The following is an 18,487-nucleotide window of genomic DNA, read 5'->3' as shown; positions in this document are numbered from 1 at the left end:
CCGTCTCGGACCTCAGGCTCTCCCACACACTCCACACTGCCTGGGACCTTCTCTTAGCCTGGTTTCCCAACTGCTTCCGAAGGCCCCATGCCCCTGGGGACGCACTTCCTGTTCTGGCACTTCCTCCCTGAGTCCTTACCAATCTCCTCCTAACGCTGTCTGCTCACGGCCATGTCCAGGCAGGTTCTGGAAGGCAGGGAGGGACACATGGTTCCCATGGGAGCCCCCAGTGCCTGGACACAGGAGGCACCCGGGGTCTGTTGTGTAAGGATGCTGCCTAACAGGCTCATGCCCAAATCATCCAAATGGCCAGGTGAGAGAACGCTCCTTCCAGGCCAGCCAGGAAAAACAATCCTCTAAATGTACATACACACATGAATATGTACATATAACAGGTCTTTCTTTGGACCGACAACTCCCAAATAATGACACAGAGACTTCTTTTTTTTTTGGTTTTTCGAGACAGGGTTTCTCTGTGTAGCTTTGCTCCTTTCCTGAAACTCATTCTGTAGTCCGGGCTGGCCTTGAACTCACAGAGATCCACCTGCCTCTGCCTCCCGAGTGCTGGGATTAAAGGCGTGCGCCACTACCACCCGGCGACTTCTTATTAAGTATGAAAGCTTGGCCTTAGCTTAGGCTTGTTCCCAACTGCTCTTAAAACTTTTATTAACCCATTTATATTAATCTACATTGTGCTATGTGGTTCATTACCTCTCCTCAGTACCATACTTTTCGTTTGTTTGTTTGTCAAGACAGGGCTTCTCTGTGTAGCCCTGGCTGTCCTGGATCTCGCTCTGTAGACGAGGCTGGCCTCAACTCACGGAGATCCACCTGGCTCTGCCTCCTGTGTGCTGGGATTAAAGGCGTGCGCCACCACCAACTGGCCTCAGTACCCATACTTCTAACTTCCTCTGTGACTTTCCCAAAGTTCCTATCTTTCCCTGGAAGACCTGCCTATCCTCACCTGCCTAGCTATTGGCCATTCAGCTCTTTATTAAACCAATCAGAAGATGCCTTAGGCAGGTGAGGTAAAACCGAGACACATCTCCACACAGTGTACAAAAAGATTATCCTAACATCTCCCCCTTTCAGTCCAATAAAAGGCTCTTTCTCTAACATGTACATGCATACACACATGCACAGACATATACATGTACACATACATTTACAAGACACACATACAGACGTGCACACACATACAAGTAAAGGGGAAAAGCTGGAGAGAGTGCAGTATACACAGAGTAGCTTCTACTTTTTCACAGCTGCTGTTTCATAATAAATGAGATTGTGAGCTTTCTCTGTCCCACAGCTCCAGATGAAGGTGCCCTGGCTAGTCTGACCTAGCCAAAGCCTGGCATCTCTCTAGCCTAAGAGACAAAGGATCAATAGGCAAGCACATGGACGGGCTAAGGCCTCCTACTTCTGAGAGGCCAGCAGATCCAGCTGTAAAGCTACCTGCCCCATCATCCAGCAGCCTGAGAGAAAGCTGCTGATAAGAAATGAGCAAGAAACCCTGTGGGGCGTTTACCCACCACCCCCACTGTTCCCCAGAGTTTTCTTGAGTGCAATCAGCAGGAAATATTAGATAGAAGGATTTATTGCAGAGAATATCGCCGAGATAAACAGATAGAAAATAAAGGATAGCCTCGAGAGGACCTGGAACCTATTCCAACAGGGTCCCGACTGTCTCTGGCCCAGGGTTTTTATAGAGACGCCAAGGGGTTGAGCAAAAGACCTCCTCCCCCAGCACAGCCAAGTGCAGACCATCTCAGACACCTGCACTCAGGCCTGTGGTCCTGATCATCCTCTATTTGGACCTGCTGGGTAAAGCCACGAGGAACCCGAGAACGGGCTCCCACAGGTCCCCCCTTCTTAATATATAAAAAAATAACTATTAATGGCTTACAGCAATCTCCATAGCTGTTACACCTCCCAGTATGGGAGTAGAGGATGATATAGATGGCATTTCTCTTTTGAATTAGGTCCAAGGTGACCACAGCAGTCTTAGCTGCCTCAAGCCCTTTCTAAACCAAAAACTCTTAAGGCGACTACAAACTTAAAGAATCCCTTAGCTTCATCATTACCATTAACAGGTTAACATAAATATTAATATACATAGTCACAATTCTCTCAATCTTACAACTCAAAGCAAACTCTTAACAGAACCATTTGAATTAGCATATATGGTGCTATATATAGTTAACAATTTTCTCCGTCTTACAACTTTAACTCAGTCATTTGAATTTTCTTGTTAACAGAACATAGGAAAAACTTCGATGTATTCACATCAAACTTAAACATTTCCTCAACTCCATAAAACCAGGGTGCATTAATATCAATAGGTTTCTGTGAACATAATTCAATCTAATAGCTCCTCCTTTTCTTTATAATTTTTAAACAAAAACTCAAACCTAGTTAGAGGAACCCAAACTTATACAATTCCTACAAACCCATATTGAAAAGCAATATTTTCAATCTAACCATTAACACTTTGAAAACTTTTAGCAAAACATCCAAAAGCAGTTTCTTGAGAAAACTCTTTACACACTTTAAAAGTAGTCTCTTAGTATACCCCATTTGCATTTCTTACTAACAAAACATGACATTAATGCACTCAAACAACAATTTAAATTAAATAGACTAAGGAATATTAACTCTCCCTTTTCTTTATAATTTTAAGCAAAATCTCAAGCCTAGTTAGAAAACCCAAACTTTTCTGTTTAAACAGTTTCATTTGTAACACAGAACCAGTTCCATAAGTAATTCCATTTTTACATAAACAGTTCCACAAAACAATTCATGAATCACCAGTAAATAAAGCATATATGCATACACAAAATTGCATCTTGATTCTAAGTAGAAATACATTTCTTCATTTAAACAGTTCCATTTTTAACCCAATTCCAGAAAACCGTTCCTAGGTCATTACTATAAGTAAGCTCAAAATTGTCCCATTGCAATGAAATCTCTATTGTTCATTTCATTTAAGTACCAAAATTCAAATGATAAATATTGGCACTAGCCTTCCAAATTTGAAGAAATCCATAACCAAAATCTGTAATTTTATCTCATTTTAAGTTCAAAAAGTTCAAACAAGAAATAAATTCTGGTATCAGGCTTTCACTTCCAAATATGAAGAGACGTTTTTCAACCAAAACTTTTTGCAGTTAACAATTTTAGTTCAAACAAGCGTCTCTGCAACTTTTGTTCTCAGACATTTTTAGTATAGTAATATTTTAAACTGTACCGTTTTTGCTGTTAGCTCAGGTTTTTCTGTGCTGCGTTGATATTCCACGGATCTCAGCTGCGGATGCCTTGTGCTGGTTCTGGCGTCCGCCATTCTTAGCTTCTTAGCGGCTTCTGGAGCTTTTGAAACCATTCAGACTACCTACTTTGCAGTCTACTAGGACACTATCTCCTGTGTCTCAGGTGTTTTCACCATATACATTAAGAATAGACTCACACTTAACATTTACACTTTACAAACCCACATAACATGTGCTTAAGCATAAACTCACTCAACATTTACACACTTTTACAAACTCACATATAACATATTAACATCTACTTATTTATACTTTAAGGAAACTATAGAACTACTTTAGCAAATATATTTCTTATTAATTCTTATATTCATTCCATCTTATTTCTTATTTAAACTTACATTTACAACTAGCATCTTACAAGCTTATTACTACATGTCTTAAGACTACCTTAGATACTTCTTACAAGCTTATATTCTTAAAGGAACTCTATAGATCTATTTTACAAACTTATATAGGCTACCATTAGCATATATCTAACTTAGCAAACACCTAAAGATTTCTTAACACAGATCTAACAAGACAGCATTTTTACAAACTCACATATCTTATTTTCGTCTTTCTACTTCCTACTCTTAATTATTATCACCATCTCTATTGGAAAGATTCTCTTAACTAGACAGGAAGTACGTACATCATTTCTAAAGTTTAGAGTTTATAGTCAGCTTTGTTATAAAGCACTGGGATTTAGTGAGTGTTGTCATTATAGAGTTGTGATACTTGTTGCTAGGGGACTGTAACATTCTCCGGACGAAGCCACACTCCAAAGTTGCCAGTTCTCTCAGCCGTTCCGGACCGGCAGCGATGCACTGTCAGCAGTAGACAGTTCTTAACTAGAGGCTGTCCCTTCACCCAAATTCATAATAGTTCCCCTAAGTGCTTCAATTCAGACAAACATTTCTATTACAGCAGCACTTTTGGTTTGTTCTACGGAAAACTTCACTTCACGCTGAGGGTGAAATTACCGTATTTTAGCTTCTGTAAAGCTCTTCGCCAATACTGCACAGCTATTAGGTGATATAAGGTATTTTTCTAAAGGAGCTAGTAAAGCCAAAAGCGGCACAGCTCCGAACTCTTATTTCCTCACTGTTTGCATTAACCAGTGACAAAACCTCAGAAATACTAATCGAGCCACTTTCATTTTGGTTCCTTTATAGGAACATCATTGGATCTGACCTTTCTTAGTTCCACGCTCCTTTCCAGATGCTCCGGTAACCACTGAGCTTCATTCTCCTCTTGTGAAAAAACACAGACATGTCCTCAACCCCCTATTAAAACAGGATCCGGACCCTTTCAAATCCCAAGCAGGTATCTTTCCATTTCACTTGAGTTTCAGGATTTAGTATTTTCACTTCATTAGCTTTAACTCCTGATGTTATTAGCAGCGGTGATATTTAGCATTGATTTCTTATAAGGAACTTTCAGGTGAAGCAACTCTTTTGTAAGACAGCTAGATTTTCTGAAGTTTGTTTCCCATCTATAAAGCAGTCATTTCTTTTTTGAATGCCTGTTTCCTTGTCTCCTTATTAGATTTGCAAAGGAATTACTCATTGCAGGCTGTTAGTTCAAGGCAAAGAACTTTTTTAATTTCAACATAAGTTTCTTCATATCTAAGACAAAGTTCAGTCTATAAACTGCTTTCCCTTGTTTTAAGGATTTTTAAATGGCTTGTTTGCTCTTAAAGGTAGCTTTTGTCATCCAACTACCATAAACATTTGCACAGCTATTAGGGTAAATAAGGCATTTTACCAACGGAGCCCCAAACCGCGAAGCACCTAGTTCCGTATCCTTTCAATCTTTCATTGGAACTGATACTTAAACTTAGACGACTTTCGTACTCATTCTTTTAAAAGCTGTATTTTAAGTTTACCATGAACGTATTTTCGAGCTGACAAAAGTGTTTCAGGGCAATGTCGCCATCTTTAGCAGAAAAACTACCTTTCCCAGAATGCATTTCCCTTATATCAATCCATAATAATATCAGTCCCTTATATCAGTCATTTCCCATAGTTCCTTTTGGGTCTGAGAGTCAACGGGTTCTCTTTTACTAGACTTGCCTGGGGGGTTTGAACAAAGTCTCTTGCCTTTGCGATGAGAGATTTGAACAAGTATTTTACATTTTCAATTATGGCACATTGGGAGGTTTCTGGTCTCTCAGCTGGCTTCAACAGGTGTTTCTCCTTCATCAGACACTGGCCCCCAAATCAGAACTGCACCTGCCTCCTTAGCCGGCATTGAGGCTGGCATTTCTGATAACAACTTTCCTCGGGGCTTGTCTTTGCCTTAGCCAGTCAGTGAAAAACAAAATCATGTACAACAGCTTTTCCATAGCTCCTTCAGAGAGATTTTCTCCCACTGATTTTATTCTCATTTTCTTGTTCCTTCCTTCCCCAGACGCAGAGCTTCAGCTATCTGCGGCTCTGTACCTCTGCTAGCTGCCTTTGGAGGTAGGGGCTTTTTTTTCTCCCCCTGAATCTGCCTCAAACTCTAGCAGCTTTGTCAGGTCATGCATTTTCTGGGGAGGAATCTGTCCCCTCTGTTTCTTCAGAGTCTTTCTCCCTGACAGTATCCAGTTTGGTCTCAGTTTATCCCCTCTACCCCAGAAACATTTCCGTCACTACAGTGGCAGCTTTCCCTGCTACTGAAGGTAGGGCTTTTTGTCTTTTTTCGGGGTCTGTGTGGTTTGCATACAGACTGAAAATCTAACAAGGGAGGTTTTTGCCATTTCTAAACTCCCATTAGGACAGGTGTTTTGCCTCATCAGGTCTTCACCTGGCCCAGTCCCCAGTGGGTTGTGTTTGCTTGTCTGGGTGCTCAAGGACAGAGCTTATGCCAGAGTCAATCACCCCTCAGGGATACACTCCCTCATCTCAGGGAGTCAATTGAAATAAAGCTTTCTCAAAGAGGTCCTTTCTCTGACAGAAAAGAAAGCTTTACTCCTGGATAGTTCTGTTCTGCCCTGGCTGGGCTCTTTCCCCAGACAGCGTTCTGACTCAGCAGCAGCACAACTGCTTCAGACACAGTTCAGCTTTACTGTTTTTCCAGAAAGGTCCTTACTCTGATAGGAAAGCTTTTCTCAGATTTTTTTTTTTTTTTTTTTTTTTTTTTTTTTTGTAGCTGTGGACCTATCAACCCGGGACTTGTAGGAAAGTGGACAACTGTGCCGTTCCCACCGGCTTTAGCTTTGTTCATTAGTAATCTTCCCCTGGGTCCTGCACCTTCCTGCCTCAGCTCTGTGCTCCAGGAAGTTTACAACTGCAGGAACCCTAGTATCCCAGAAATGCACTCCAACTCAGAGATGCTGGCTAGTTGCCCCTGGGATTTTGGTCAGAATCGAGGATACAATGCTAACAGAGTTTGCATTGCTTCAGGGGATCTTTGCATTAAGACAGATTAGGAGCACCTTTTCATTCTGAAATGCTCACTCAGACAAAACCCTTGATGCCTCAGCTTGGCTGTAACTGAAAAGCCTGTTTTTCTCAGGCAAAGTTTCCTGCCCTTTGGGGCTCTCTATAGCTCTTCACCCTTGCTCTCCCCAAGCATTTCCCTCAGGGTACTCTGACCCACTGTCTTTTACTAGCTTGAAGAGACAGAGCTTAGAAGAGGTTTTTAGAAACTTGTTCCAGCCTCCTGCATTGCAGGGAGGATTGTTAAAGCTTGAAAGAACTTAGAGAGGTTTTGCTGTCTTAAATTTGTTTTTTTCTCTCAGAGCTAATCACAGGTGGTCCCCATCCTTCTGAGAAAGTTAAAGGCTTTAGTTTTTAAGTTTAAGAGAGCTTTTGAGAAAGATTAAGGCTTTTTAGAGAGATTTTCCCCTCAAAATTTTCCAAGAAAAGCTTTATAGTTTAAGAGAAAGATTGCCCCCCTCCAGGAGAGATACCAACTTTTCCCCAAAACTTCTGAACTTTAAACTTTTTGGCTTTTTACACCCCCATTTTTGCCTCAGGGAGAAAACACTTTCTCCTGCCACTTGGACTTAGCATTTCAGCTGTCCCCTGGTCAAAAGCTTCCATAGGAAACTTTTTCTTCCCCATAAGCTCAGAGAAGAGCTTTACCACCCGTAAAACCCAAAGAAAGATTTTTTCCCCAGATTGCATTCTTAGCCCCCAAAGTTAGAAAATTGAAGAGTTTTTCTGTCTAGTGGCCTTACTTATTTTTTTCTACACCATCTTACACTTGTAAGTTTTTCCTAAACTATATTATTACCCTATACCTTATACTTATCACAGATAGAAATTGAGAAAGGGATAGAAGATAGAAAATTTTATTTATTTATTTACTTATTATGTACACAGAAGAGGGAGCCAGATCTCATTACAGATAGTTGTGAGTCACCATGTGGGTGCTGGGAATTGAACTCAGGACCTCTGGAAGAGCAGTCAGTGCTCCTAACCTCTGAGCCATCTCTCCAGCCCCGAAGATAGAAAATTTTGAAAGAAGAGAATTTCGCTGCAGCATCGGACATCCTTCCAGTCCACTTTCCTTTTTTCTCGAGGATAAAACCCCTGCCTCCCAAAAATATATATAAAAAATATATTTTTTTTCATAACACCGGCATGCCTTTCCACTGGCAGGGCTGACTCAGCACTTTCACCAAAAACTCTGTAATAAAACTATTATTTTCCTTTATCTTTAGGCCCTATTACTTTGTCTTTAGTCCCTGTTCATTTGTCTTTAGTACCCCCTTTTTTTGTTCCCCTTTTTTAGTCCCCTTTTTTTCTTCTTTAGTCCCTGTTCATGGCGCCATTCTGTGGGGCGTTTACCCACCACCCCCACTGTTCCCCAGAGTTTTCTTGAGTGCGATCAGCAGGAAATATTAGATAGAAGGATTTATTGTGGAGAATATCGCGGAGATAAATAGATAGAAAATAAAGGATAGCCTCGAGAGGACCTGGAACCTATTCCAACGGGCCCGGACTGTCTCTGGCCCAGGGTTTTTATAGAGATGCCAAGGGGTGGAGCAAAAGACCTCCTCCCCCAGCACAGCCAAGTGCAGACCATCTCAGACACCTGCACTCAGGCCTGTGGTCCTGATCATCCTCTATTCGGACCTGCTGGGTAAAGCCACGAGGAACCCTACACCGAACCCCCAGACCAGAACCTGGCCTCCTTCTACTGAGCAAGGGACAGGACAAGGACTATGAACACCAATGAGTACCCAAGAGGCCAGCCTTCCTAAGTAAAACTCAGACAGTTCAAAGCCAAGGAGGTACAAGGAACCTTCAACCCCAAAGATGCTAGGCTTCCCTGATCCAGGGAAAGGACCAGAGTGGTGCACAGTCATTTCTACCACCCAGCACACACACACACACACACACACACACACACACACACACACACACACCGCCCAGCTGTAAATTCTCCACTGAAGAAGGCATGGAAGGTGCACAAGGACATGAGCTTTGCAGCCAGCGTCTGTCTCCGGGGGGCTGGAGAAGCTGTGGAGGCGATGTAGGCACTCCACTTGGGGGACAATGGCAGGTGGGCAGAAGAACCCAGGCCCAGGGCTACTGAGACAGCCCCAGTGCTGTGCATTAATTACGCTGCCCTCTTCTGAATCTGCCAGTTCAGAATTCAGAGTGTGACAGGGCCCAGGCCAGAGCACAGGGAGGGGACTTGATGGCATTAGGTGTCCTCCTGGGAGGAAGGGCCATTTGGCAACACCGCCTGTCTCTCTGTGATAACTGGAAGGCTAGGAGCTGGATTCAGAAATAGCAGCAAAAACCTGGCCGGCACAGAGCAGGGAGCCTGGGGGAGTACCTTTTCTAGAACACTATCTCTTCATAGTTGCCAAACTGGAGGTACAGACAAACTAGGGAACTTGCCCAGGTCCCTCACAGCACCAGGAGAAGCAGGGTGGGACTGCAGACACTGCCCGGGTCCCTCACAGCACCAGGAGAAGCAGGGTGGGACCGCAGACACTGCCCAGGTCCCTCACAGCACCAGAAGCAGGGTGGGACTGCAGACACTGCCCGGGTCCCTCACAGCACCAGGAGAAGCAGGGTGGGACTGCAGACACTGCCCGGGTCCCTCACAGCACCAGGAGCAGGGTGGGGACCACAGACACTGCCCTGCTACTTCCCACAAGCTTCAGAGGTTGGGGAAGGGGGACAGGTGCTCCAGGCTATAGAGACAAAAAGGCAAAACCAAAAGCAAGTTCTATCCCCTGTGACTACCAGGCAAGTGCTCACAGCCTGATCCAGCAACTAACCAAGCCTTACACCAGCAAAGCCAACTCCTAATGGCCAGTCCCAGGCAGGGCACACAGTGGCATAGAAATTACTATCCAACAGGACAGTGAGCTGTCCACCTTTCACTTATTCACATATGACCCCACACAGACAGCTCAGGAACAAGGTATAAAATCAGCCCATTCCCTCTCAGGGACACATTCTCTGTCTGAGAATTTGCTTGCTGTGTGTCTGTCCCCTATATCTATTTTTTTTTTAACTTTTTTAGATTTATTTTCTTGTGTATGGAAATTTTTGTCTGCATGTATGTATGCATACCACATATACCACATTCACATTTGTGACTCAGAGGTCAGAAGAGGGTGACGGATTCCCTGAAACTGGAGTTCCGAATGGTTGTGAGCCTACATGTGGGTGTCAGGAGACAACTCGAGCCATGCCCCAGCCCCCAGTGGCTAGTCCGTATTAAAACTTGTATACCAATTCAGATCTGGTAAATATTTTAGCCCTACAGTTTGGCTGCTCCTCCTCTGATAGGCCTGTAGTGGTGTGTGCTCCACCCGTGATCTCGGGCTTCACAGACTGAAAGAGGCGTGCTTCTTTCTGTTGTACAGACCTCTTAAAAGGAAAGGAAGACGGGTCATGAGGTCCCTTCTCCCTGCTGCCTGCTTCCTGGTGTGATCAAACTGCCAGGTGGATTTGCTCCTGGTCAGATCAGAGAACGACTTCAGCTGTTCCTCGGTTCTGTATTTGTGAGTGTATTTCCTCAATTTATCCTAATAAATTTCCCTAATACTCCTTAAGCGAACTCCCATGGATTTCTCGAATGACAGGATCCCCTTGCACTTTCTTCCAAGCAGCCGAATAGGGCAAGTCCCTGGCCCCACCCCAGCAGCAGAGGCTCACAGGGACAGGCTGGCAGAAGCCCCGAACCCCGGCAAGCTGAGTCTCCTTGAGAGACTCTAGTAAAGGGTAGAGTGAGGGCCCCACAGGCCCCAAGAACCCCAAATCATTGTGACGGCAGCATGGGTCTAAATGATGCCCAAGATGCATTTGTGCTGAGGTACCCTTGCTGCCTGCCCTGTGAGGCTCGAAGGACTGGCCAGGCAGAGGGTCTAGTCTCCAGCCACGGCACCAGCTGGCATGTAGGCACCTCAGCTGGAACAAAGCTGCAGTGTTATTGCTCAGGAGGGAACGAGTGACATTGTGTGGCTCCAGGGATGGGCAGGAGGTCCTGAGGGTGATCAGCTCACACACACAGGAGAGGTGGTGGTTAAGGGGAGAGGCGCTCGGGAAGACGGCAAAGTCCTGAAGGTGGTCGCTGAGGACGTTGGCCCAGGAAACTGGGTGGTCATGAGATAGGCCAAACTGTCAAATCATCATGCTGTAACTGTTCTGTCACAGTTATTCCCCAGAGCCTAGGACTCCCGTCAACCCTGTGTGTCAGGCCTGGTGGACCCTGGAGGGTGGAGCTAAGAAAACAAATACCAGCTACCCAGCCCCTCCCCCACCGGGAGCTGTCAGCAGGGTGTCCCTCAGGGAGGCCAGGTCAAAGCCATCACAGGCTGGCCTCCCTGAGTCCCATCTGTAAGCCTCCTGGATGACCAGCAGGTACTTCAGTATCCGACCTCATGCTCTCCTTGGAGAGTGACTCACCCCACCTATGCCACCTGCAATGGGTGGAGAGCCTGGGTACCCTTTCCTTGAGCAGGAAGGAGACCCACCATTGCCATTCCGGACACACGCCTCAATTCACATAGACAAAGACACACGCACTCACACGTGCAAACATGCACACACACTCACCAGTTATGGGCATGCAGTCCTAAACTTTCTTCATTACAAACCACATGCCCTTCATGGAAACTTGGAAAATGCACAAAATAAAAAACTCAATGCCCAGCAGTTCACTCGCACCCTCAAGGGAGCCATCCAGTATTCCAGTATCCAAGTTCAACTCCTACTTGGGTCCTGGGGACTTGGGAGAGGGGAGGTGTGGGGAGCTTAATTTCTGAAGGAATCTCACAGGATACCCATACCCTGCAGCCCATAGACAACCACAGACACACAGCACTTGAAGCCCTCACCCTCACAAAGCCATTTCTGCACCACTAGGGACCTCACATGAACCCCGTCTTTACCCATAGTCCACCCGCTAATGCCCAAGCATCTGGGAGCCTCTTGAGTCCCTGTCCAGGCTGCTCCAGCCTTGGAAGTCTGAGCTTGCAGGAGGGAGGGAGCAGAGTCCTCACATCTAGTTTCTGTTTCCTTCTTTCTGACCATGCTGTGCTGAGGATAAACCCAAGCTTCCTGCACACTGGCTAGCACTCCGCCCTAAGCTGTGCATACCTCTGTTTCAGTTTCCAATCCGGGAAACAGTCACAGCCCAGGGTGAGGATGTAAGGCCATGGCCAAGCCAGGCTCAGCTGCCCTTTCTACCTCTACAGACGAAACTTCCTGCCCCTTCCTCCACCACTCTCCAGGAGCCAGGACAGCCTGGCGAGGTGTCAAGCGTAAGACATGATGGCATGTTGCAGAAATGCCACACACCCTCGCTCTCAGACACATCTCCTGGCAAATGCATATTGTCAATACACTCACCCAAAAGAAAAGAACCAAGAAAGGGGCAACCGTCAAATCGCAGAAGGTACATGAGAACTCGTCCCACAGCTTCATGATAATAATTAGCTATAAACCAGCCATCTACAAACCTGTGAGCAGGGACTCCTCCAAGGGGCCACACCAGCACCCCAAGGCTTCCTCCACACTGAAGCCAGTGAGACCTGAACCGCAGGACACAAGCTGCACAGGGTTCAAGTTCTGACTATGTAACTGGGTAAGTTCCCTCTTATCAGCCTGACCAGGGCTTCTCTGTGTAGCCCTAGCTGTCCTGAAACTCACTCTGTAGACCAGGATGGCCTTGAACTCACAGAAATCTCTCTCTCTCTCTCTCTCTCTCTCTCTCTCTCTCTCTCTCTCTCTCTCTCTCTCTCGTTTCGTTTTGTTTTTTGAGACAGGGTTTCTCTGTGTAGCTTTGGAGCCTTTCCTGGAACTCACTCTGTAGCCCAGGCTGACCTTGAACTCACAGAGATCCACCTGCCTCTGCCCCCGAAGTGCTGGGATTAAAGGCAGGAGTGGCGGATTAGAGGCAGGAGCGGCCGCCGCTGCCACCACCACCCACCCACCCACCCACTCCTGGGCTAAATTTTGTTTTAATTGCCCAGCCATCTCTCCAGCCCCTCAGCTTTCACTTGGAATTTGGTTCTTTTAATCAGCTTATTGAGGATGGGTGGCAGGACCTGGCTTAGGGCACAGGTTGTGACTCACAAGTTTGCTAACAGTGATACTTCATGGTCACCCCTAAACTTCTGAACACCCACCCTCCACCTCCCAGTAGTGCTGGGACAAGACTTCCATCCTCAGGATCCCTCTCTCACCAGTGGCTGCTCATTCCTGGAGAAAGCGCTTGCTACAAGAACTGAAAGCAAAACTTCCTTCTCTTTTGAAGTGCTGGCACCTCTAGCAGACCTGAACAGCCTACTCTGAGGGAAATACAAGCACGAAGGAAAGCTCTCTGCCACTACCGCCCACCAGAGAAGAAAGGGACCCTACTCCATCCTGGAATCCCACTGTCCCCTCCCCACCTCACCTTGCACGGGGGCTGCAGCGGACAGTTTCTGTCCACACTGGCTGCAGAACCTGGGTGACTTCTCTCCGGATACATGCCGGCACTGTGGACACTCCATGCTGTTATCCCCAGCCCTGCAGGAAAGAGAGAGGCGCGGCAGAACACTATAAGCCTCAGCGTCTGTCACGTGACTACCGCCTACTTCAGTTTCATTTTCTAGGAAAATGAAGTGATTGGGACCCAGAAGGTTCTGGGTAATCGAAACCCAGACCAGAGCTCCCTATCAGTGCTCAATTCCAAATCCAGCTCCTCCCTCAAGCAGCAATTCACAACCCCCTACTGCCCTCCCCCTCCATTGTCCACCAACATAGCTCAAGGGAGCTCACAGAAGGCTGCTGCCAAGAAAGGGATACTGAGTTAGGCATGCTCGGCAGAGCCCAACAGCTGAGGACCCTGACCTCAGACGAGATTGGCAGCCACCTGCCTGCTGACTATGGAACACCTGTGACGGTCTGCTGCAGCCAGGTGCTGGGGCTGCCCTGGGGCTGTGTCTGTCACCCTGCCCCCACCCCCCAGACAGCTGAAGGGGAGGGTTGGGGGCAGTGTTGAGAGCATGAGGCCAACCAGCCCAGATGGCCTGGTCAGGGCCCCTACCTAGCAAGGGCACCAAACCAGGGTAAAGATCAAGGGTAGTCCTGGTCAAGGACAGGGTGGGAACCTGGCTCCAGGCCACTCTAGGGAAGGCTTGCACCAGCCCCTCTGTTCTTGGCCCTAACCAGGGAGCCTGTGGCTCAAGGGAAGAATTCCAAGCACACCAACCACTCTCACCCCTCAGGGCTAACTGCCATTGTGCACCCTGAAGGGGCAGAGGCCAAGCCAGTGGGCTCCAACCCCACCTCTACATCCGGTGCCTGCTGCTGGCCCTCCCTTCCTCCCAACCCCTGTCCTGGCAGCCACCTTTGGGCTTGATCACAGCTAGATGGTGAGTTCTTTGGGCCTGGCTGTGGAGGTGAACGTTGTGGAAGTTGCTCCCCCCCCACCCCCCCGCAAGCACCCCTAGAAAGACCCATCACTCATTCAGATACCTTCAGTGACCCCACCACTTAGGCCCTTCTTCCCCCTGGAGATGGATGGCTTCACCTGCACTCCTAGATGCTTTGTTTGGCCCTAAACTAAATAGAGGGATGCACAAAACTGGGCACAGCGTCTCATGCTGGTAACCCCAGGCCTTGGGAGGTGCAGACAGGACAATAGGAGTTCAAGGCCAGCCAGCGCTACAAAGGACTCTACTTTAAAACCAAAATGAAAAGGGAGCTGAAGAGCCAGAGAATATAACTTGCACACGTATAGCCTACACTCATTTCTGAGTGTATTAGCACTGATAGCTGCCTTGACCCTTTGCCCTGAATTCTCCCAGGCAATTTAAAGGAACCAAAGACTATGTGAACATTTAAAACCAACACCCTGTAATCAGAAATCGTAAATCCCTGATGCCCCTCAGAGGTGCCCAGAGAGTGCTAGCTCAAAAAGACATCAGATGCCCAGAATGTCATAGATCCTCTATTTCAGGCTCAGGTCAACATTCCTGAGCTACCATAAGTCTCTTAGCTTCAGCTCAAGATGGCACTCCCAAGACGCTGTGGTGCCATGACACCTTAAATCCCAATATGTACTCTGTGCCCTGTGTATAACCCTTGATTATAAAAAGGCGCTTGTAGCCAGGCAGTGGTGGCTCACTCCTTTAATCCCAGCACTTGGTAGATCTCTGTGAGTTTGAGGCCAGCCTGGTCTACAGAGTTCCAGGACAGACTCCAAAAGTTACACAGAGAAATCCTGTCTTGAACAAAGAAGCTTGTAGCCCTTTCTCGGGGCTATAGAGTCAAATAATTCTCTGTAGTTCTAACTCGTTAGAAGCACCGCCCCCACAGTGTTTTTGAATAAAGTTGTTTCTGATTAATAGACTTCAGTGGTCTGTTCTCATTATTTGTGCAACTCCAGGACCCAACACAAGCAAAGATCAACACAAGAGCAACCATGCATGTTTATGTTTGAGGGAATCCCACAAACTCAGAGTGGAGAAGAATGGGCGCTGGAGGTTTTAGGGCCAACCTGAGCTACAGGAAAGAGCAGAGGCTCAGGGCTGGGACCACAGGGTGCTGAGGCAAGAGGACCTTCCCGGCTTGGGAGCTAGACAAGGTGGTGGTTTTGTGCAAGTGTTTTCATGGGTAACCAATGCTGTCTGCCCCAGCCCTCTGTCCTTTCTAGACAGATGTAAATTTCTTTTAAGAAAGTTCAGCACACTTTTAATCCCAGCATTCTGGAGGCAGGGAGATGGCTGAGTTCGAAGCCAGCCTGGTCTACATAGTGAGTTCCAGGACTATACAGAGAAAACTAGTCTCAAAAACCTGAAAAAGAAGAAAAGGAAAAGAAAGTTCTGCTTCTCACACCATAAGATTCTTAGAACAAACTGAAACCACGCGTACGGAGTGTATTTTGGGGTGGCAAATTATCTCCTACCATCACATTTTGGGGTGGTGTACCCCGAGCCAACACCCCTAAAGCCAGTTCTCCAGTGCTGCTCTGGAAGGTCCAAAGGGCCTTAGGGCTTCAGCTCCGCAGAAGTGAGCGGCCAGCATCAATGCCTCTCCGGTTCAGCCAGCAAGAGGACCTTCCCGGAGCCTTCGCCCTGAGACTTGACTAAAGAAAACCAGGTGGGGTTGGACTTGGAGATAGCGTTAGCACCGCTCACTGCTTTGCAGCTGCTCCTGCGAGAGGGAGCCTCCCCAACCTCCCCTCACCGGGAGGAAGATCAGCGCCCCGGGCGCAGACGCCTGGCTCGTAAAAGTTCTGACTGCAGTTGGTGAGGGCGGATTCCCAGGCAGAGCTGCGGGCCCGGGACCGCTTGGAGCTCGCTCGTGGGAGTGGGCAGGTCGAGGGCACTGTCCTTTCCTGGTTCTGGGGAGCAGGGCAGACCTAGCGTGGCCCGCGGCCTTAGAGTAGATGGGGTCAAAGGCGCAGGGCCGGATTGGACCCGAAACCGAAACTCAGAACAAGAAGGAAGTGGCGGCCGGGCGCCGGCGCATCAGGACTCCGGCACAGTTCCGGCAATGTGACCTCAGGGTCATGCACAGCTGGACCCGCTCCCCTAGCAGGACCGGCGCGCAAAGAAACGGCATCCGGAGCTCCGCAGGTCGTACCCCAGTGACACCCGCCCTGTCCAGCGGAACCTTGCACCCCAGTTCCTGGGGGCCCTTGGCGTCCCTGAGACCCGCATCCCACACCCTAGACCTCTCGTCACCGCCTGGGACTTGCATCCCGCTCCCAGCCCCGCACCGCCGCCCCGAACCTGGAAGCTTCTGGTTCGCACCTGCAGTGCCCATGCGCCCGCGCTGCCCCGCAGGCTGGCGCGCCTTGGTGCGGAATCACAGGGCCGACGCCGCCCCTTTGCCTCCCTGGCGCGCAGCCTGGCCGGAATTCCCCGCCCGGTAGCGCCGGACTAGCTTGTCTTCCCGGAGGCGATTGCAGCCCACGGCCTTCGGAATCTCACTCGAATTCTCTCCAGGGTTTCCCAGAGTGGCCCCGCTCCCGCCCCGCCCAACCACAGCGGACCGGGGAGACTGGGAAGGCACTGATAGGTGCTAGCTCCAGACTCCCAGCACCTTGGACAGTGTCCAGGACCTAGCCCACTTGAGGCCACTCTCAGGACCCGAAAGACTTCAAGGGAGTCATACCGCTCATCTACAAGTCTCTGGATGCAAAGTGGAGATCACCAATCCACCACCTGGAGGTCCACCGAGGCCACTGGCAGTAGCCATTGCTAGTGAATGACCACACCAGCAATGTGTCCCCCACTCTCAAAGCTTCAAGGATTAGCAAGTATGGGCAGCCAAGCATTCAAACGCATGACCCTGTGGGGCCATTCTCATTCAAATGACCACAGTGGCTGAAGATGACCTTGAGTTTTTGATCTTCCTGTCTATGTCTTAAGTGCTGGGAACACGTGCGGTGCTACCCTGCCTGGGTTCAGGAGGTGCTGGGAATGGAACTCAGGGCTTCTGGATGCTAGGCCAGCACTGTAGCAACTAATCTAAGTTGCTATTCCTCCCTGCAGCTCTCTGAACTCTTCCGGCCACAGTGCCATATCTTCTTCTCACTCTCACCTCAGACTGTCACAGCCCCTCATCTTCCCAGATTTAAAAAAAAAAGTTTTTATTGCATTTATTTATGTTAGTGTGTGTGAGTCACAGCGTGCACGTGGAGCCCAGAGGACAGTTCCCTGGAGCTGCCTTGTGGCTTGCTTTGTTCCTCACTGTCTTTATTTAGACTTGGAGATCTCCCTCCCTCCCTCTCTCCCTCCTCTCTGAGGGCTGAATGAGAATGGCCTCCAGAGGCTCATGTGTTTGAATACTTGGTCCCAGTTGATGGAACTGTTTGGGAAGGAGTAGGAAGTGTGGCATTTTTGGGAGGTGTGTCACTGGGGCAGCTTTGAGGTTTGAAAAGCCCATCCCACTCCCAGTGTTCTCTCTGCCTCACGATGTGAGCTCTCAGCACTGCCTCTGTGTCCTGGCTCTAACATCATAACCTCAAGCCCTCTGGAACCCACACGCCCTTTCAAACTGTTCCTTTGTAAGTCCTGTTCTATCACCCAATAGAAAAGTAAGACATTCTCAATCACTCACCAGCTCCTGAGAAATGAGCCTTAGGGAGGGTGTGGTGCCCTGGGCTGTCCCTGTAGTGCTGGAGGACCCCACCGGCCCTTTGCTTCCCTCCCTTGGTGGAGACAAGGACAGCAAGAGCCTTTGGCTAAGAACCCGACAACTTGCTGGAACAGCCCCCCTCCCCCCATGGCTGTCTGATGTAATACAGAACAGCCCCTCCAGAAAGCTCCCGTTCCCACTGGGGGAGGCAGAGGGACCCTGTGAGAAGACTGTAGAGGTGTCCTGCCAAGTAGCTGCCTGGGGGTACTCTTGCTCTGCCTGGATCAACTCTCAGATGGACAAGAGATGGCTCTCTCAGTGTTAGGGTTTCTAGAGGCTCACGTGTGTTCTCAAACCCAGAAGGCTGAGGCTCTAACCCTTGAGACTCAGAGGCTTACACTCCAAGCGTTCGGCTGGAGGCTGTTGATCTTGCCGTTCAAGGCAGAGGCTTACAGAGCTCCGATTCTACACTCAGGGGCTGCAGTGACAGTTGGGGGGTCAGCACTCTCTCTTCACCCTCTGCACCTCTCTGGCAGCCCTTGACTTCTCTCGGTCTCTGCTCCCACCTCACACTCGGCGCACTCTGTCATCTTCCGGCTCCTTCCTGTCATTTGCCTCCTCAAAACATTGAAGTCCTGGTGCTGGCTG

General features: G+C 48.3%; 1 protein-coding gene across 1 annotated transcript in view; it reads right to left on the bottom strand.

Moving 5' to 3' along the window:
* Positions 1-16,586, bottom strand: part of Rnf213 (ring finger protein 213) — a 111,953-nt gene extending 95,367 nt beyond the window's left edge. The window contains 2 exon segments of the mRNA XM_037200972.1: positions 13,164-13,276; positions 16,510-16,586. Coding sequence (XP_037056867.1) covers positions 13,164-13,260 — 97 coding nt within the window. The 5' untranslated portion in view covers positions 13,261-13,276; positions 16,510-16,586.
* Between the last annotated feature and the right edge of the window lie 1,901 nt (positions 16,587-18,487).

This window comes from Peromyscus leucopus, chromosome 8b, assembly GCF_004664715.2.
Source record: "Peromyscus leucopus breed LL Stock chromosome 8b, UCI_PerLeu_2.1, whole genome shotgun sequence".
In the NCBI taxonomy this organism is placed as follows: Eukaryota; Metazoa; Chordata; class Mammalia; order Rodentia; family Cricetidae; genus Peromyscus; species Peromyscus leucopus.
The sequence above is the reverse complement of the archived record's forward strand: the minus strand, read 5'-3'. Positions and strand labels throughout refer to the sequence as shown.